This window comes from Carassius auratus, chromosome 31 (assembly GCF_003368295.1).
Source record: "Carassius auratus strain Wakin chromosome 31, ASM336829v1, whole genome shotgun sequence".
NCBI lineage: Eukaryota > Metazoa > Chordata > Actinopteri > Cypriniformes > Cyprinidae > Carassius > Carassius auratus.
Genome location: NC_039273.1, coordinates 2,342,926 through 2,364,337, shown reverse-complemented (window position 1 = coordinate 2,364,337; position 21,412 = coordinate 2,342,926). Strand labels below are relative to the sequence as shown.

Sequence of the window (21,412 nt, the reverse complement as noted above, 5' to 3'; positions counted from 1 at the left end):
GTCTCCGAATTTTAACTCAAACCTGGCATTGCATATCTAGATATATTTTACAAGAAGCTGAATCCACAAATCAAAATGTCTCAGAAGACACTTTTAAGACACTTTGCCATATAGAAATTCATACTCCATACATACTTTAGTTGCATCAAAACAAGAGTAAAATCAGCTCAGCGTATAAAGCTGTACGTTAAATTGATATCAACTGAAAGCAAAACACAGGAGTCTTTTTAAAACAAAACTGTCAAATGACACTTTATTCAAAAACAGGACAGAAATGACATTAAAAAAAAAAAAACTATACAAGAACTCGCAAGCCAAAGGTTTCCCATACGAGGAAAAGACCGATCTCAAACGCATGGGTCCAGCGCAGAGGTTTAAGGTCTGGGAGGACGCATGCCTGGAGGAGGAGGACCTGGTGGAGCACAAGTCAAAGTCAGACCAGAAGAGGAAAATCGGCTTTAGTGCATTCAACCCAGACGCACTTTACCTCTCATTCCTGGCGGTGGCGGCCTCATGCCAGGAGGCATTCCCATCGGAGCGCCGCGGCCGGGTGGCATCCCCATCGGGGGTCCCATGGGGGGCCGCATGCCTGGAGGAGGACCCATCATACCTGCAGAAGAGAGAGACGTCAACCTTAACCACCACACGATAACAGCCATGTGATCGAGCTCAGCGTAATCCTGCTACATAGAGCTGCATGATAATAGTTAAACTGATCATAAATAATGCATTAACACTTCATGTGTCCTTCAAATAGGGGTGGGGATCACCAGAGGCCCCACGAAACAATATTGCAAGTTATTACCTTTTACAAATTATGTTCCCAAAAGAAAACTAACTAAAAATTAACATTTGTCAGTTTCTCACTTCAATTTTTTTTTTTGCTGCAGTGCAAAATGGGAAAAAAAAACCTTAAAAGCAAAACTCAACTTTTTGTATTACGGTCTAGTCCACCTTAATGGAGTGAATTTTACTTTATGGCATGGTCTGTCTGAATACTGCATTATGATTGGCTGGCAGGTGTGCTTTAAAAACCGTTAAATGCACAGGTAATTCAGAGTCATTCTTTATTAATGCAAGTTCATTTTAAATTGACACAAATGCACAGGTCAAATATTGCTCCGAAAAGAACAATACGTTTCAACTGGTCCATCACTTGGCAAATGAACTTTGAAAACTTTTGCTAATGACACAAGTCACTCAAGATTGTGCAGCAAATATTTTGCTCAACGATCGTCAATACACCGATCATAACACTGCCATGCCGTTTCCTACTGATAAACATTCTGAAAACTGAACTTTAGAAACTCCGAATATAACTTATAATTCCAACTTGCATACATTTCCCCCCATTGCATCACAGAGTTAGCAAAAGTGCATTGACAATAACACAATAGAGCCATTGCTGAAACAGCAGAGAGAGAGAGAGAGAGAGAGAGAGAGAGAGAGAGAGAGAGAGAGAGAGAGAGAGAGAGAGAGAGAGAGAGAGAGAGAGAGATCACCTGGAGGAGGTGCTCCTCGGCCCATTGGAGGAGGAGGTCCACCGCGACCCGGAGGATACTGTGTGGGGGCTCCAGCTATACTGGCCCCTGCAGCGACGGCCCCAACCGCACCTCGCCCCTGAGGGGTCATGACCTAAGAGAAAGAGAGAGAGGGTTAACAAGACAACATACAGTTTGAAAATAAACTGCTGTCAATGTACAGCAATGCTAAATGCTAAAAATGCTCAACTAAAGCAGTGATGGTAATAGTAACACTGTGGATGAGGGGCCTGAAAAACATGTGACTCTGGACCACAAAACCAGTCATAAGGGTTTATCAAAATTGATATTGGAAATCTGAATAAATATCATCTTTCCATTGACGTATGGTTTGTTATGAGGTATGTTAAATCAATGCATGTTAATAATAAAAATTACGTTTTAATATATTTACAGTAAGAGACTTCTAAAACATCTTCATGGAACGTTATATTCATTTAATATCCTAATGATTTTTGGCATAAAAGAAAAATCTATAATTTTGATCATTGCTTTAAATACACCCCAGAGATTCAAGACCGTTTTTGTGCTCCAGGGTCACATCAGTCGACCCCATCTATTAAATAAAAACAAGAAAAAAAAACCTGCAATTAAAAGGATTTAAATACTGAATGGACTGTACCTGCTGTGACGGGCCCCCGACCCCCCTCACGGGCCCCGCGAGTCCCGCAGGAGCCTGAGCCATCGGAGCTCCAGCGGGGACGCCTCGGCCTGCTGCTCGGCCCACTCCTGGCCCTCCGGCCACACCTGCCAGCGGCACACGGGCGATGCCAGTCTGAGAGAGGACACCGATACAGCACATCACTCTCTGCATTAACAACAACACCTCAAGACTCTGAATGTGGACTCACGTCTTTAGGAGGGGGTCCTTCCACCGTCATCGAAACCAGATTCTCTCCTCGGAGCAGAACCAGACCCAGAACCCTCTTCTCCTCTCGCTCCGGCTGCTTGGAGTTCTTAGGCCTGGGAACAACAACAGATCAATGAATATTAGGGATGCATAATGTTATCGAAATTGACCGATAATGGCTTTAAATGTAAATAACAGTCCTGAGCTAAATCAAGCTTTCATCTACGCAAACCAAACTATTTTTATTTGTATTTAAGACCATCATTAGCTAGCTCCACACTAGAAAGCTGCTTTATAGCCAAAAGTTAATTGGTAATTTAATGCCGATAATATTCTCCAATTCAGCCCTAGTTCATAACAGCCCGAGTTTCAGGTTCACGAGGACTTACTTGATCTTTCTGAACTCGTCACAGTCGCACAGGATCAGGTTCATGTGTTTGTCGAACGCTTTGAACGTGCCGATGAAGATCCGTCCGTCCTGAAGGATACAGCGCATCCGGAAGTCGATGTGCTGCAACATCTTACTGCTCTTACCGACCGTCTGAAAGACAAGAGGAAAGGGTTAAAACCAACATTCTGGCAGAAACCATTGGTTTTCATTCAAGTTCACAATCTGGAAGGTTTTCCTTAAAAACCTTAATTCATTTGCGACATAGGACGAACAGACATGAACATGTTGGATTTTCATGAAATTATCAGGACGTTATGATTATTCTAGAAGTGAACGACTCCTTTAAATATTTGTATTACAAGTCAGAACTTTAATTTTAAAGGTTAATCAAGGTGCACAGACCACGCTCCCGGTCCATTGTGTTTTGAGAGGTTTATATAGATAATTTAAAAGGATTTTAATGTAGAGCATGAAAATCTAAGCATTTATAAAAAATATATATAATATATATATATATATATATATATATATATATATATATATATATATATATATATATATATATATATATATATATATATATATATATATATATATATATATATATATATATATATACACACACACACACATAAAAAAGCGCACAGGAAATAATCAGTTATCAAATAAAAGTCTTCTTCCTGTTTGCGCTGCACAATCAAACAGCTTTCTCTTCCTAAATGAAGTAGTGTGTAAATAACGCAAACAACAGAATTATGAACGCGCTGCAAAACATACTTGTTTGCTCTGCTTTCAGACTAATAATTAAACAATTTTACATAATATAATTATGTAGAATAAACTGAGTTGCATCGAACTCGATGCTGCATTAGCGCTCATTCATTCTCCTGCTTGGATTTAAGGTTAACGTTAGATAAAACTCGCTAAAATGCGTTTTGTTTCAGAAACGAATTATCATTTATATCGCATTTAAACCCCTCATTTAATTCGTTTTGGGCAACTTTTTCTCCTGTGAAGCCGCGAGCGGTTTTGTTCCGCGGATCAACAACGTCCTGAAAACGTACAGCATTTTGATTTAAAAACTAAATTAAAGAGCAGAAATATAAAAGACATGGTTTAAACGTGAAAATACAAATCTGATTATTAAGTCTTACCATGACTGCTGTTCGGATGGCTCCGATTTAAATCGGATTCTGCCAAACTGGTTTAAAAATTGACCCGCGAACAGCCGCTGAGTCCTTTAATGGAGGCGAAGCGGAAAAGAGTGTGACGCGACAAGAGTCCGACCGGAAACACGGAACACGAACAAACTTTCCGTTTCTGTCCTCTTCGCCTTTTGATTGTATTTATTAATTTTTTTTTACGAAAAAGTGTGCTTTAAAAATCCTAAAATAAAATACAATTAATTTACTAATTACAAAAAAAGAAAAAAAAATCAATATAACTGAAGAATGATATGCATCATTTCGTTCTTGATTTATTTTATTTTTAAAGAGTTCTCTCGTGGTTTTTAATGTACTGCGTACTGCCTTATTTTATTTTTGTATGATTGTAGTAAGAATTATCATATGAAATAAAATGTATATAATAATATATTTTTATACTAATAATATTAATATGAATTAATTTTTCAAAATACAAAAGGACAATAGCTTACAAAAGAACACTGAATATTCGTAATAATATTAATATAATAAAATGTTATATATATAATAATTTTGTTCGAATTAATAACCTGCTAAAAAAAAAAATCTTATTGGAACAGGAAATCTAACATGACAGAATCCACAGCTTTTATCTAAAATACTTTGGCATACTGTAATCATAAATGTACAGAATAAAAGAAGCAACACCTTTTCTTAATTGTTTTTAATATATTTTTATTTCAGTTGAGAATTGGTATTTTTATATTAATCATCCAACTGTACACATTCACTTAAGAAAAATAAATACGATTCAAATTCAAACCCAGCCTAATTGATGTCAATAAGTTATAGATCACAGGCTAACATGATTTACACTGTTAAGAAAATAAAGAGGTAAGCCGTCCATCTGGGCTTTACATCTCCAGAACGCTTTAAGACATCAGATGACACTTTCAATCTTCACCTTTATTTGTCAGTTCACTTTAAATCAACCAATATGCTTTTTAGAGTTAAGATAAAGTGCCTTTGCTGTAACAATGAAAACAACGGACGCTGTATGGACTCTAAACAAAACCCAAATCACTCGGAAATCTACAGAGCCTTTGTTAAAGTCTCTAAAACACACACACAAATTAAAGCACAAAAATAAAGCACATTTTCTTTTTTTTTTAATTCACATTGGAGGTATAAAATGATCTGATCATACTAAAACAGCTAACGTTACAGCTTCGGTCATGTGGCTTGTGAATTCAAGATTGGTGGGAAATCTTGGGCTATTGCTATATGTTTATCCAACCATATGTGCATAGATATATTCTTTCTGTAGGTATGTCCAGGCCATGGTTCACCCAAAAATCAAAAACTATTATATTTTGCATGGAGAACGTGAAGCCCATCCAGTTTTTTCCAGTAGTGAGAATGAGATGTGCTTGCATCGCACTAGTCATTTTCATGACAATAACGTCCACATTTTTTAATAGTGAGTTATTTTCTTATAATTTCTCTTGATCCTGAGTTGAAATGTTGACTTGTTGCATGTATCATATTAGCTGTATTCGCTCAATCCTAGTGTTTTCACTAATAAAGTGCAACCCTTTTCAATTGGGAAAGCCTATGTCTTCTAATGAGTAATATCTGTATGAAGGTGCAGATATGCAGGGGTGTAATAAAACCGTCTTGCACTCCGTTTTGCATGTACACACTTTGCATCAGACACACACCATGCAAACTCAAACTTCTAGGGAAAAGTGTGTTGCATATGTGTTACTAGAGAAGGGAGAGGCGGCAGTCATTAATGGGTTAACACAAGGGTCACACAGTCTGTATAGAGTGAGCCAAGGTGTGCAGATCTTCAGTCCGGCTGCGGAGCTGTGCATCCACCATTGACTAAAATCAGAAGTGTATGGTGAGCAAACAGTAGCGAACAGATAATTAGTGTTTATCCCTCGTTCCCGGTTCGCTGTGTGTTGTCCTGGAAAGGCTTTAAAGGATGCAACGGTGCATGCATGCATCACTCCTGACCGAAGCCTTCTGTTTCCTCGATGGCAAATAGCAGCTTCTCCTTTAACTGCTCGTAGCTTTTATACGGCGGCAGATCCAGACGGTTAAAGCTGGTGGGGCGAAAAATAAAAGAAATGCTGTAAAAGTTGAGTTTATGTATATTACACAACCCTGCATATTGAATAAAATCGGCAAAAATGTAGGATTAAATTTGATTAGTATGAAACATCCAGGATCTCATTCAGATGCAGGGTGGTGTTCTTATATTTTTGGCTTTAGGGTGTGAATTTTAAAGAGGTCTGCAGAAGTGAATGAACTGCACATTGATCATTTAATGAACATTCATTAATGCAAAAATCTCTGACAAATCAGATTGTATATGGTTTACTGCACAATAACATTTCCACACGTATTATATAAAAGGTTTTTAGTGAGCACTGTATAGTGTGGTGATCTTACCATGTGTGGCTCCTGGGCAGCCAGTTTTCTTTTCCCACTTTCTCAATACAGAACTTCTGCGGCCCATTGCTCCCTGCAGAAATCACAACATAGTTTCAAATAAATGAACATATTCTTTCAAGAGCAATAGAAAACAGCAGGCTCTATGAAGACATTCAGTGATGTGAATGTTTATTTGATTTCATACATGATAAGAGGAACGATTTCATTTAAATTGATTCTGAAAATCTGAAAAATGGTCACAGACAAAAAATTTGATCTTTTTTAATTAAAAGCTTTTATAGTGATTGTTTTTAATTCAAAATAAATAAATAAAAATTTTTATGATTTAATTAGTTATTCACTTTCCATCAAACATGTTAAGTATCAGAGATAGAATTATAGTTTTTATTAATATAATTTAAAAAAGTTGTTGTTTTTTGCCATTTTTATTTTTATCATATATATATAAATATATATATATATATATATATATATATATATATATATATATATATATATATATATATATATATATATATATATAATTTTTTGTTGTTATTTTAGTAATTTAAGGTTAATTAAGAAGTAGAAATGTCTTCTTGCCAATTAGACTTTTTTTTTTTTTTGTCAACATTATTATTATTATTATTTCAAGTAACAACAATGCTTTTTTTATGGTTTCAGTTTTAGCGAACTATAATAACCCTGATCAGAACAAACAATTTTTTTACTATTTATTACTAATGATTTGCATGACACAGTTAATCTTTGACCCTTACCCATGAGGTCAGCGAATCCCCCGACAGGAAGTCGACACGTGCCGGTCACAAACTGCAGCAGACGCATTCTCTTCTCGTTGTCTATCTCCTTCACAAACTAAACACAGACAGACAACAGACCATGCATCTCCACATTTAGGAAGATCTGGGTTTATGCTAGACTGTGAGATTAACAGCTACTAGTTAAGTCTGACCTGCCAGAACCAGACGATCTGTTTGCTGCTGCGAGTGTAGTGTCTGTAGATGATGTTCCTCTGCCAGTCGCCCAGATCGATCTCCTGCATCCCACACAGCATCACCTACAGCACACCATCAGAACATACTGGCTGCATTCAGAGAAACTACACCAGATACATTTAGATATTAAAAAAGTGTGGTTTTGTACCTCCAGCTCTTTGGCATCAAAGTATTGCAGGTACTGCTGCGGCAAGACTTCATTAAAGCCCTCGAGAAACGCCTGAGTCTGTTCCTCGACCCCTCGAGACAACCTCCACTCAGCCACCAACCTGCAGCACAACCACTCTGATATTATGGCCAATATATTATGGGTACAATTCTTAATTGTAAAAAAAAAAAACCTAACGACACAAATGTAACACAAGAGACACATAATCGATACTTTGAACTCACATTCAATTTTCAGAAGATATTTTTACAGTCCTAGTAGAAAACTTTTTTTGTAAATGTAAAAAAAAAAAATTATGTAAAATTTTTAAACAAAGTTATATTATTCATATAACTATATATTGTATATATGATACTTATAATGTAACATTTTAAAATATAAAACATTGATATGGAGTCATGCTGGACACTTTATGAAACATTATATATTTATATGTTAAGCAGCAAAACTGTTATTATGTTATTCTGATTTCTGAAGATCATGTGACACTGAAGACTGGAGGAATGATGACGAAAATACAGCTGTACATCACAGAAATAAATTACACTTTAAAGTATATGAAAAATCTTACTGATCCCAACATTTTGTGTGTGTGTGTGTATGTATGTATATATATACCAAGAGAAAACATTACCGTCTCCAGCCACGAGAGGGCGCTACATACTGCTCAGTGCTCCTACACTGAAGACATAGAGCGCCCTCTCGCGGCTGGAGACGGTAATGGTTTCTCTTGGTGCTTGGTTCTAAATAAATGCAACTTATACTCAGATGCGACTTAATGTCCGAAAAATACGGTATATATATATATATGGTGAAAACTTTTGAACATGATGAAGATGGCCAAATTTGTCTTATTTTGTTGAAATATAATTGTTTTCCATTTAGTTCTGCCCTTCGTAAGCAACAGAAGATACTTGTATGTTTCCCGGTACACAAATTAAGTACAATTTACATTGATCTTCAAATTCCAAAAGTTTTCACCCCCAGCTCTTAATGCATCTTGTTTCCTTCTGGAGCATCAGTGAATGTTTGAATCTTTTTAAATAGTTGTGTTTGAGTCCCTCAAATGACCTCAGTCCTAAAAGATGCATCTCAAAATCATACAGTCACTGCTGGAAAGGGTTCAAATATGCAAAGATGCTGGAAAACTGAAGAATCTGCAGGAGCTTAAAGATTTTTCTGAAGAACGCTGCTCAGTTTAACTGTTCAGAACAAACAAGGGACTCATGCACAACCATCACAAAACAGAAAGACAGTCGAGGATCATCAGGGAACAGAACACAGTACTAAGAACCAAGGGTTCCCAAACTTTTGAGCGGGGTTATTTTAATAATTTCAGCAATTTTTTTGTCTTGTGGACTAAATGTTAATATCTTTTAAGTACAATATCTTACTCAGGACAGTACTAAATAAAAAATAACATGCATTTAGTATGATCTCTCGTATTTTTTGAAAATTACTCATATTTTCACAGATTCTGCAAGGGGTGCCCAAACTTTCGATCCCCACTGTATATATAAATTAATATGATCTATTAATCTATATTATACTAATACAGAAATAGAAATGATTATAAAATATATATAAATATATATATATATTTTTAACTAAAATTATTGTCTGTTATAAATCTGTTTAAATGAGATTTTCTTACCTGATATACTCCTCTTTATTTTCCTCTGTCACCTGAATGTTTCCTCCATCAGGTTTGAGTTCATGTGTGGTGACTTCTCCCAAAATCTCCTTATCGACCGAGAAAAACATCTCCAAGCCACAGTCCTCTATATTATTATCCCTATCGAAAAACACTTCGTATTCAAGACCAACTGGGATTGGGAATATCTCGTATTACCACAGTTCGAACCCCAAGCCCTCACTATTATCTCTGTAACTCATTCTCACTCACTTGATCCAGATGAGCGAGTTGTAAAACTCTGGGTCGATGGACTCCAGGTCTTTCAGAGCCAGAGGTTTGTTCAGGATACGCTTATAAAAAGGCAAAGAGAAGCCCGTGTCTATGAACTTCCCATGAAACAGAGCCTGAGTGAGAGACAGCGTACAGTTAATCTTCACAGGCTTTCAATGTATTTCAAACTAAGACACTTCAGAGGTCAGTCGTACCATAGCGATGAACCGGCCAATGAACTTGAAGTATTTGAGGTGGTCGGGGTTGATGAAGGAGGCGGGGTTTATCTGCAGGCAGTAGTTGTCTTTGCCGGCGTATTCGAAAAGACAGTACATGGGGTTCAAGACCTCGTGTGACAGCAGGAAGAACCACTCCCTGAGACATAAACACAACATTATTGTGTGTGTGTGTGTGTGTGTGTGTGCATCAACTCAAGTCATCACTTCCTGTAAATGATGCAATGTACCTGGCCACGCCTCCATAGTCAAGCCCCTCCTCCCCCGGGAAAATAATCCACAGTCTCCGTCTCAGATCTTGAGGATGGCAACTCATAATCTAAACAAATGCATTCACAAGTGTTTCATTTCTTAATGCAAGCCACATTTATGTTAACTTGCCAAATAAGTACAAAAAGTGTCTTTCACCTGCTGAAAGGAGTCCTCAAACAGCGTTTTGCGACTGACGTGGATCTTAATGTGCTGAGGCATTGCTAGTTGCTTTGGTGTCAAGAACAGATTTTATTAGAAATTAAATCACATGTGAAAAAAACACTGTTTTTGTTTGCTTTGGCACTATTTTCATAAGCCGTGAATTGTCAGATCTCTTTAAAGTACTCATCTCTAAAAGGGTTAAATAAATGCTTTTTGTTTCCAAATGCTAATGCACGTTTTAAATCACACCTAAATACTATGTTTGCATCATTTGCAATTCATTTTGTATAATTATTATGAGTAATTAATTATAATAATATTTATTAATTGTATAAATCAGTGACGGTAGCTCAAAAAGTTGAATTAACAACTATTAAAATGACATTAAACACTGTGAAATTACACTTTTACAAGCCTAATGAAAAAACAAAAGCAGGTTTTTAACAAAAAATGTTCTGAAGAGGAATGAAGATAGCGTCAAAGCAATTAAAAACTGTAACTTAATGAGCATTCCCCCTACCTGACACCAGAAGCGGAAATAGTGCACTTTAGCTTTAAAATCTCGTACGTATGTGATCTGAGGGCCGTTCTCACTGCAGGTACACAAAGACAGAAGCTGTAAAACTGCACAGAAACATTGTGTATTATTTAAAACAACATGAAACTGCATTTAACAGCATTCGACTTATGTGACATATTTCTATTTCCATATGAACACATTTGCACTCTTGAATCTGAGTTAAACTATTAAAAGGGCTCACAGGGAGGATTTTCCTGTACGAGGATCGATGTATGTCGTCGTTTTCCTGTTGTGATCGACGAAATATGGAATCCCGTCCACTGTGAACCTCATCTCCCAACCCTCCGGCAAAGGCTTCTCATTCAACAACCTGACACACATTTAAACACATCAAATAAAACCATAATGCAGCACGTCAGCTCATTCTGTAAAGTCAAACAACATGATCCAAAAATATATCAAAGAGGCAATTTAGGGCTATTATAGTGAGCTCAAAAAGTATTAATTCAAGCAGAACTGAAATAAATTGTAGATGAAAAACTGAACTAAAATTTGAAAGCTGCTTCGGCATCTAAATCTGAAATCAAATTAAAAAAATAAATGACTACATTTAAAATAAATCCAAATCTGAAACTAAAAGCTGATCTAGAATATAATTATAACGTGGGTCTGTGATCGTGTCGCACCCTTGTGTTCGAGGGTCTTCCCATTGTGTGGATCTTGTAGGATGGTGAACAAAATACATCCTCCGATTGCTATCAGTCCGTTTCTCTGTGGGAAACACACACAGAAAAGACTCGATTACGAGGGTCAAATCTAATTTCCTGTCTCTGCCGCTTAAAAAGTAAAGAGTGTTGACTCACCCCATCCCTGCGGAAGAGGACCCAGAGGATCAAACTCTTTATTAGCTGTCGGTGCGAGCTGTTCCTGCAGCTGAAGGTAGAAGAGGTTACAGAGGAAACCCTTTCGTTTGGAATCATTTGAACACGAGTCTAAGTGAACATTCACTCACTCCGTAGATGAACCTCTGGTTGAAGCGCTGCATGGCTCCCTGCAGCTGACTGCGCTGGTTCTGCCACTCCTCGTAGTTTCTCACCGACTCCAGCGTGGGTCTCTGCCACGTGGTGGTTCTGTTTATATGATCCACAAAATACACCCGGCCCATCGGGTCCAGACGACGCTCCCAGCTACAACACACACACACACACACACACACACACAAGCTTCTCTAAACAACTACTCATCACGGACACTTTAACATAACTTAACTTAACTTTAACATCTGACAAACATTTTTTAATTTTCATAATAATACTCATAATTAAAACCCCATATAATATATCATCATCATTACATTTATTATTTATAATAAAAGTCATTTTTGATGAATGACGACATTTATGATGCTTTTAATTAAATATAACTCTTCAGCATTTATTTTTCATACAAAATTGAGCTAAAAAGAAATAAGAAAATTAAAAATATGTATTGTAACAATATTTATATAATAATAACTATATGTATCACTGATGTTAATATTATCGTTTAAAATTAGCAGTTACCATTTTTTTATTAATATTTGCTGATAACAAAAATAACAACAATAATAATTATTATTATTATTTGAAACAAAATAATATTTATTGTTACTATTATTGATTTCATTATTATTATTATTTAAATATTACGTTATCTTTCCGATACATAACATTTAGCTAAAACGTCAGAGGTCAGAAAATGAAAAATAACACGTATTGTAACAATATTTATATTATAATAAAAATATGTATTACTGATGTTAACATTATCATTTAAAAATGAGCAGAGCATTTTTTATGATGATTGCTGATAACAAAAATAAGAACAATAATAATATTTATTATTATTATTTTAAACAAAATAATAATTATTGTTACTATTATGGATTTTATTATTATTATTTAAATATAACATTATTTTTCCAATACATAAAATTGAGCTAAAAGTTGTAATAAAACAATAAAAAGCATGACATTTAAAAAATCGTCAAAAGAAATGCACTGACTAAACTGGCTTAAATGCTACATCATCAGATGCTCTTTTAAAATGAATGCCAGGAACTAGTCTTATTTCAGTAGGTAACGTGGCATTATGCTTATAGCCTCACTGTTTGTAAGCGATATCTCTGAGCAACAAACAGACAGATCGGTGAAGCTGAAAAGTGATCTCTAATAAGACAACAGGGTTACCCTTGTGGCAGCGGTTCTGGTCTTTCCCATGTGGTTCGTTTCTCAATGTGATCCACGTAGTAAACGCGGTCATTCGCATCCACTCTCTGCTCCCAGCTACACACACACCAATAAAGAAAACATCAGACTAAATCCTTCCAGGCTTATTATTATAAAATGACTTTATTGTCATCCATTCATTCTGACATGCAGCACGAGCATCTGCTGTTATTATAATCTCCAAATGGCACATAGCAACTAAATGAGAAGAAATATGGCGTACCCAGGAGGAAGAAGGCCGTTACTGATCAGAGGAGCTCTGGGAGGCGTTGGACTGACGCTGGGAGCCTGATCTGACCCCCGAGTCTCAGTTTCTCCGTTCACACACACCTGTGGAGATGTTTCGGGGCTGGGAGCGCTGCTGCCGTGAGTCGGAGTCGAGCCAGCAGAGGACGCTAAAAAACAATGCAGTGAAGAGATAGGAAACTTCCATTTAAAGGAGCCACGTAATCCAAACAAAGTGCTGTGAAGTGCTTTGATAATGTCCGTACCTGTGGAGGAAGGTTTGTGTGGCCGCTGGGCTCGAGGTGTGCGGGGGGGTCTCAGAGCCGCTGCTGATGGAGAGGAAGACCCCGGGCTTCCCACAGCATGACCGTTGGGCAGCGCCGCATCATCAGTGATGTCACCAGATGGGGAGGAGTCTCGCCTGGACCAACAACAGACACGAGTCTCAACATTCAACTGATGCAAAGACTGAGGTTTAATCAGCATGAATCAGTTTAAAATCAATACGCATCAGTCATTATATAAAGGAAATGCATGACGTGTAAAACTTTCTTGCATAAGTCAACTGCTAAATACGCATACAGATTAATACATACATAAAATTATTATGTTAACATCTAAAATGTTCCTGTTTTATGTGTTCAATAATGTGGCCATAATTTGTAATACATGTTATTAAAACTGAAATAGAAAATAAATATAAGTAAATATGAATATTAAAAACAAACAACCTTTTTAACGTTCATTATCTAGAATTATCTTTAACATTATGATTGACATTCATTATCTAAAACACTCCAGTTTTATGTGCATGGCACATAAGTTTAATATTGCATTATTTAACTGCTATATAAACTCAATAATGTCAGGTGACTGAAATAAGTACTAAAATTATTGAAAGTAAATATAAAAATTAAAAGCAAAAAAATTATTTTTCAACATCTAGGACTTTCCTTTTATGTGCATAATATAGTTTTATATGATATAATTCATCTGCTAACATTCAATAATCTGACCATCATTTTTTGCATCTTATTTATTTATTTATTTTGTCCTGACGTCTTGCACACTCAGATTTTATGTGCATGACAAAAGTTTTATATTTCACAATTTAACAATCTAACATATGGCAACAAATAGGTTAAAAATAATAAAAATAAACTGAAATTAAAAAATATTTTATGTGCAGCTATGCATCTTATTTAAACCAAAACAATGAGAAAATACAAGAGAAGATACACCAAAGAAAAAGAAAAAAATCACTCTACTTTTATGTATCAATAAATGGTGCATTACGAGCCATAAAATGCTTATTGCACTGAGTCAAGATATTTCCCTGGAGAACTAATTTCACCAAGAACACAAACAAAAGCAAAGAAAAAAAGATATTAGCACATAACATGGAACTGTTCTTTCAGAAATAGCACAGTAAAGCATAGTGATCTTTATTTTACCTTCCTGCTACATCTCCGTTCAGTGTGGATCCTGCGTTCACAACAGCATCTGAGTCAGAAGAGAAACATTACACAACTTCACGTGTGGGAAATCTATATTTTAAATAGCAAAGAATCGAGATCTCAACTAGCCGAGTGTGTTTTGTAGAGATAAAGAAGGTCTCAACTGTGCTTTTGTTCCTCAGAAGAAAACGTCTCGAGATCCACCTGCAGTCCATCGAGACACACGGAGAGATCTCCAACCACTTCTGAATGCTCTCGGTCTGAAGTCAACTGCAGCGTCTGCACCATCTCACAAACTGAGACACAAATAACACTGCTTACAGAACTAAAAAACTCAGATTAATAGCCTGTAACAGTAGCATCCTGATCGATCAATCTGCAGTTCAGTAATTCACATTAGCTGTGAATGATCACATGATTCCCATCTGAAAATACGCTTTTTTTTGGTCCTACGAGTCAGTTCACCTGCCTTCGTCTATTACAAAGAGGCTATAAAACCCAAAAACACCAACTACAGACACCTGACTCTGACTAATGAGATGCACACAAGTGGAGAATATAGAAACTCACTCTTCATGTCGTTGGCTTTTAACGTCTCGCTGAGCTCCAGAGAGGCCATGCCAAGCAAAATATCTGCTTTAAGCGTCTGGTGACTCCAAACCCGGAAAATTAACTTGCTGAAAGGGGTGACGATCCTACATGGAATATGACCAACAGAGCAGTGTGTTGTTAAAATGACTATTTTACTTAACTAAAAATGAAGCTCAAATAAAATCGAAATATTAAAAAAACAGTACAAAAAATATTTTCCTCAAATTTAAGTTGAATTTTTTTTTTACTAAAATTAAAAGATAAATAAATAAACAAACCTATGAAAATATTATAAAAATAATATAAACAACAACAAAATTATATAAATATATTAAAGAATATAAATATTATATATATAAAAAAATTGCCTTAAACTAGAACAAAATAAAGCTAAAATAAATGTAAAATATACATAAATGACAAAAAAAACAATTATTATTAAAGCTGAAAATATAATTAAAAATGAAAATTTAAAAATAAAATCTAATTCAAAACAGCAAAAAAGGAAGCTGAAATAAAATCGAAATATTAAAAACAGTTATACAATCTTAAGTTGAACTTAAGTTGAAATACTAAAATTACAAAAAAATAATAATAATAAAGCTATGAAAATAATATAAATGACAAAACAAAACATCAAATAAATATATTATAGAATATAAATATTATATTTAAAAATAGAAATATTGCCTTTAACATAAAATAAAATAAAGCAAAAAATATATATACATGACAAAAACTGAATTGAATTATTATTCAACTTAAAAAAATTATTAAACTGAAAATTAAAAAAATAAAAGCTAATTCAAAACTGCAACAACAACAAAAAAAAAATCTTACACTTTAATATTGTATTTATTAGAATAACATTAATTTTTAGTCTCGAGAGAGAGAATATATTAGAATATAATATTCTTACACAGTGAGAGACTGTTTCCATTTGGGACTGTGCGTGTTGGTGCATTTCTCCGTCTTCTTGGACTGGCCATCCACACAAACCTCGACGTAAGGACTGGGTCCAAACCAATTCTTCTTACCGTCCCGCAGCTTAGCAGACAGAACTGATAAAAGATGAAAAATATGATCACAGAGCTATCAAAAGTATTAATCTGATGACATGACAACAAAATGCTAGGGCTTTATTGCGATGAGTGCAAACAAAAACACAGTAAATGCATGCAAAATCATAAAACAGAGATTGTCAGCTCACCTGTTATCTGAAGTTGGGCCTTCATTGTACGGCCATTAAAAAAAGTTGTGGATCAAATCTAAAATACACAAATAGACATATAGATCAATATTAATTGGGTTAAGTTTCATCATCACAAAAACTCATGAGCTGTGAGTCATTTCATCAGCAAACAATAAGAACTATTTTCTTCAGATTTGTACTTGCTCTGCTGATTTTTTCCATAACTACAAATACATATGTGACCTATACATGAGAATAAACCTTCAAAATGATGCATGATTTGTTGGAGTCAACCAAAAGATTATGTTTGAAATCGATAAGGATCAGCAAAGTGAATTTTGGAATAAAAAATCGGGTTCCAAAGCAAAATCACTGAGCAACGTTGCATCTTTTCCTCCACTTCTTTTCTTAACAATAATTACTATATTAATAATCACATAAATATAACTGTTCTGGAAATGTATGCAAGTGAGTGCATATTAAATTAGATAATGCCATATTTGCATTTGTAAACACGACAACTCAGAAAAAAAACAACGTGTAATTGAAGACAACCGTCATAATGTAGTTAATTATTTTACTCCATTCAGCTTTAATAGTTTTTAAAGAGATGATATCAGATGGTATTAGCATGATACGTTCACATACACCATTTAAATCAATATTTACATAATATTACAAGCATCTTGGAGTGCCATGTAAGTAATAGTGTCAGATACTTTTGTGTTATGATACTGTAAAACAGTGCAGAAGTGACGTAACGCAGCGTAACTGACTGACGCAGCTACAAAAACAAAACAGCAAGTCGTCAGTCAGTCAGACTGTCAGTCAGACGTTTATAAGTCAACTAAACACATATATGTATTTGAAACTAATAGATGATAATCGTTTTAGACTGTAAAATTAATTAATGAGCTGTCAACACAGTCTAACGTTACCAGTCAGTCACCGGTCAAACGAGCTAACGCGTTACCCAAACGCAGCTGTTTTTCTTCCATTTTGTGCTCTATATTCGTGTGTCGCGTGTATCTTACCGTCTTATGATCACGGGAAATGTTTCTAAGCCTCGTTTTTAACGGGTTCTGAGGTAAACTTCCCGTCGTTTGAATGAACTTCACTCCATCTCAACCGGCGTCCAACGGTCCGCCACCAGTGCTGGATTTACGTCAGGGTGACGTCACGGCGCGACCCCGTCACGTGACGCGACGCTTTCGTACTGTATTGAATTGAACACCTTTATTGTCATTGTATGTTTTCTGCATACAACGAATTTAGGAGCACTGCTCCTGACTGGTCTCAGAAAAACAAACGTACATCCACATTAACAAGACCGTACAGTAAAGTTTTCATGATTTTCACACTTTGCAATCTGAGTAAAATGACCATTCATAGTATTGCGCGTGGGCCTTCACACTGATATGCACAGTAAGTTTATACAAAAGTACAATTTAAATGTAATTTAATTTAGTGACTATATATATTATTGCACACTGACATGAAATAGTGCTTATTATTGCACCCTTACTGCAGATATATAGTGTTTCACATATGGTATTTCACCCTGACATACTATTTAGTGCATTTGTTTGAAGTGCTGATAAATAAAGTGTTTAGACAGTGGTATTGCAGATTTACATACTGCATATTGTACAATAGCTATTGTACATATTGCATGTTGTATAGCAGAAGATATTTTGAAATAAGTGACTGTAGTGAAAAGAATAACTTTTTATATTTTAACATAAGTGCATTGATAACTTTAAAGTCGTAATAGCAACTGTTGTGTAAGCGAGAGGTTTTTGCTGTTAAGGATTAAACAGGTGCTGTCCTGGATGCATGTGTCCTTGATGATGATTTTGGCTCTGAGAGAGCTGCTCACTCCCTGGATGCTTTCCAGGGAGTGAGCAGCTAGTGATTGTTTGTAATGTTTGTTTGTACAGGGTAGGTGTGTACATTGTGTTTCATTTCACGATTGTATAGACCGAAACACTAGGTATGTGTGTGTGTGTGTGTGTGTGTGTGTGTGTGTGTGTGTGTGTGTGTGTGTGTGTGTGTGTGTGTGTGTGTGTGTGTGTGCGTGTGTGTGCGTGTGTACGTCAGAATGAGGTGGTCATTGATTTCTTAACATATTTTTTTATTTGTTTGTTCTTCCACGAGATGGCGCTGTTTATCAGGGCAGGAATTGGTAATAATACTACTTTGAAATATAAAACCAGTTCTATAATACTACATATATATATATATATATATATATATATATATATATATATATATATATATATATATATATATATATATATATATATATATATGTTTTATGTGTTTACCTGTGTGTCAGAGAACCTTGAACATGCAAATGTGATACTTAATTATTAAATATTTCTTTTAAAATCTCAGGTAAATATATTGAGGTGAAAGATGTTCAGATGACAAAGAAGTTTGTGAATGCCTGCATTACATGTAAATAATAAATGATGTGAAATTTGCTGAAACATTTGAAATATGTTTTGTGAATCCAGAGGTCAAATGCTTGTGATTTTACACATAACTGGAAGACTTTCTGTGTATAAGAGTGTATAAGAATTTTAAAAATGAATTTTGGAGAATCAATAAATGATGAATTATTTATTGCTATTTTGTGAATAATACATAATCAATAAAAAAGTAACTGTTGTCTGTTTTTAAATACCATGGTGTTTATTATTATTCTTTTTTTTACTTTGGTATACCATGAGAATACTTTGAATGTGTATTTTATTATAATGGTGGTTCTCAATGCTGAACTGAGGACATTTAAAATACTGTTTAGACGACATTTTATCACATTTTTATTTAATGTTTAATCTTTAATGTTAACGTTTATTGTAATAACGTGTCGTATCATTCAATAAATTGCTGTAAATAACATAAATGGATTTGTCCTAAAACGAGTCAAGGGAGTGATGTGCATTGAACTACTTGCTGGACCAATCAGCATCCAAAGATGTGGAGAAAGATCCTGGAAGTCTGAATCATTTCCGCGCATTTCCCGCATTTTAGTGAATCGTTGCTATAATAAAGATGCATTGATTCGTTTTGTCCATCAGTTAAACATGCACTAGTTTGCACATAGTTAAAGTTCTTTACTGAGATGATTTTGAATATATCTCTTCATCACGCCATAAATCTGCTCAACAGACAGAGAAGAAGAAAAAAACCTACAAAGGTTTTAGGCGAGTGATTCACAAGCGCTTTTCGAATCAGTTCATACGAATCATTCAAAAGAACCGGTTCAGTCAAAAGAACGATTCTTTGGCATTCACTAGTGTTCCTCCTCAGCATCAGCAGCTCTCTCCACAGAAGACAAGCGCCGTGTTGCTGTTCACACACCAGCTCCGATCTCATTCACTGCTAGTTCTGCTTATATACCGGTGTCATTAAGTGCATAATCTTCTTTCTAAATTCTTGAACAGCTCGTTTAAAGATGTTGGCATGCACCGAGATGATCACGATGTGTCTCCAGTCGGCGAAGCGCGAGCATCTCCGCTCCAAACAGCAGCAGCAGCATCAGATGCAGGATGCGGTTCACGGACTGTCCATCTTTCACGATGTAAGTAGCAAAACAATCGGTCACTGACCATGCAAACATTCACCTTGAACCCAAGAAGACAAGTCACTGTGGCACTCACTTCAAATCATATAGGACAGAGAGAGGTGTTGGTTATGCACATATGACAATTTAATCTTCTGTGCTGTAATGCATTGCTTGTTATACAGTTTGGGGAATAAATAATTGATCAGGCGCTTATTATCCAGCACAATAAGGAAATCCAAATGCATTGTCATGTCTTCTTTTTAGACTTCCATTGTAACATCAGATAGCCAGTATATAGGCTACTATAGTCTACGATATAGGATATATAGCTCATTTACACATTAACATTTAGGCCTAATGTATTTGTAATATTGAGGCTTCGATATGCATATAAACATAAATAGTTGAAATGTCTTTCTTTGTCCCTCTCACATTCAATCATAAATGTCATTCATGCATAGTGATTTTGATGCTTTTATGCATTTATTCTGTACAGTGAAAAAATTGCAGCAGCTACTGGTGAATCATATTTGCTGAAATCATGATTTCTATATTTTCTTCAATGCAATGCGATGTAATCCTTTGGATAGATTTGGGATGTGTTTGCATGTTTCTTTTTGTGCTCATATACATGAAAATCATTATCAAGTGGAGCTTTTAGAAGAAAATAGTCGAGGGTGTCATCAATATAAATTGTATTTTGAATCATCTATCTTGCATGTTTATTGCATGTATTGTGGATGTGTTTAATGTAAAGGCAGTATACCTGCTTCAGCATCTTTAGGGCTGTGTGCAGTCGTGTTAGTGACAGATAAAAAGTTGCAGATGTTCTCTCAGCAGGGTTAAGTAAGCTGTCTTAGAAGGGGTTCGACAACAGAGAGGATGTGTGTATGTGTGTGTGCGTGCTCTTGTCCTCAAAACTGACCTTATTTAGCACATCTTCCTTGTCTTTTTTTGCATGATTCATTAGTGCACTCTTTAATTAAAAAGCATTAACTTGCTCTGTCTGTGAGACTACATCTTTTTTGGGTCCCATCCTACATTTTTTTTACATAGTTTCACATTATATTAGACATTCTATGTTGACTTTATACGCAGCTCCAGCTTTTGTTGTCTGCAAATGAAGAGCTCGACGTGTGCATTTGGGAGATAAAAAAGTCAAAGCATTGTGTTTGTATCTTAAGCATTCCTCCTTTAGAATGCACTTGGGGAAGAAAAGTTGCATATCTTTAATCATCACAGCAAAGTTTTCTGACAGTCCTGATATATATCATGATTAATGTTACTGTGCTGCTTGGAAGAATTCAGTCTGTTCAAGCGCAGACTGATCATAGCGTATGATTCTGTCATATATTCTCATAGTTTCATTAAAGAGACGATTTCTAACGTTGCTGTCTTTTGCCTTGCATTTCAGATCATGTCATTTCAAAAATCTCTTACTTATGAATTTGTCATCAGGATGTAGAATTATGCATG

General features: G+C 35.5%; 3 protein-coding genes across 3 annotated transcripts in view; 1 reads left to right on the top strand and 2 right to left on the bottom strand.

Moving 5' to 3' along the window:
- Positions 1–224: 224 nt before the first annotated feature.
- LOC113050202 (small nuclear ribonucleoprotein-associated protein B') lies at positions 225–4,091 on the bottom strand. Its single transcript, XM_026212964.1, has 7 exons — positions 3,937–4,091; positions 2,781–2,932; positions 2,393–2,504; positions 2,164–2,316; positions 1,503–1,635; positions 488–610; positions 225–412 (listed from the first exon to the last, which is right to left on the bottom strand). The coding sequence occupies exons 1-7, from the start codon at positions 3,937–3,939 to the stop codon at positions 375–377; spliced, it is 714 nt and encodes a 237-aa protein (XP_026068749.1). The 5' UTR covers positions 3,940–4,091; the 3' UTR covers positions 225–374.
- Positions 4,092–5,106: 1,015 nt separating this feature from the next.
- Positions 5,107–17,543, bottom strand: LOC113050201 (E3 ubiquitin-protein ligase Itchy-like). The gene is made up of 24 exons (XM_026212962.1): positions 17,397–17,543; positions 16,381–16,438; positions 16,090–16,231; positions 15,150–15,274; positions 14,744–14,875; positions 14,577–14,625; positions 13,389–13,543; positions 13,121–13,292; positions 12,859–12,954; positions 11,643–11,817; positions 11,494–11,563; positions 11,317–11,401; positions 10,872–11,000; positions 10,631–10,703; positions 10,105–10,176; positions 9,927–10,015; positions 9,676–9,835; positions 9,461–9,594; positions 9,209–9,349; positions 7,534–7,654; positions 7,343–7,447; positions 7,149–7,245; positions 6,388–6,460; positions 5,107–6,038 (listed from the first exon to the last, which is right to left on the bottom strand). The coding sequence occupies exons 2-24, from the start codon at positions 16,403–16,405 to the stop codon at positions 5,939–5,941; spliced, it is 2,520 nt and encodes an 839-aa protein (XP_026068747.1). The 5' UTR covers positions 16,406–16,438; positions 17,397–17,543; the 3' UTR covers positions 5,107–5,938.
- A 2,106-nt stretch (positions 17,544–19,649) lies between these two features.
- LOC113050200 (N-terminal EF-hand calcium-binding protein 1) overlaps positions 19,650–21,412 on the top strand; it is a 32,709-nt gene continuing 30,946 nt past the window's right edge. Inside the window, exon 1 of the mRNA XM_026212961.1 lies at positions 19,650–19,951. Coding sequence (XP_026068746.1) covers positions 19,826–19,951 — 126 coding nt within the window. The 5' untranslated portion in view covers positions 19,650–19,825. The remainder of the gene's footprint in view (positions 19,952–21,412) is intronic.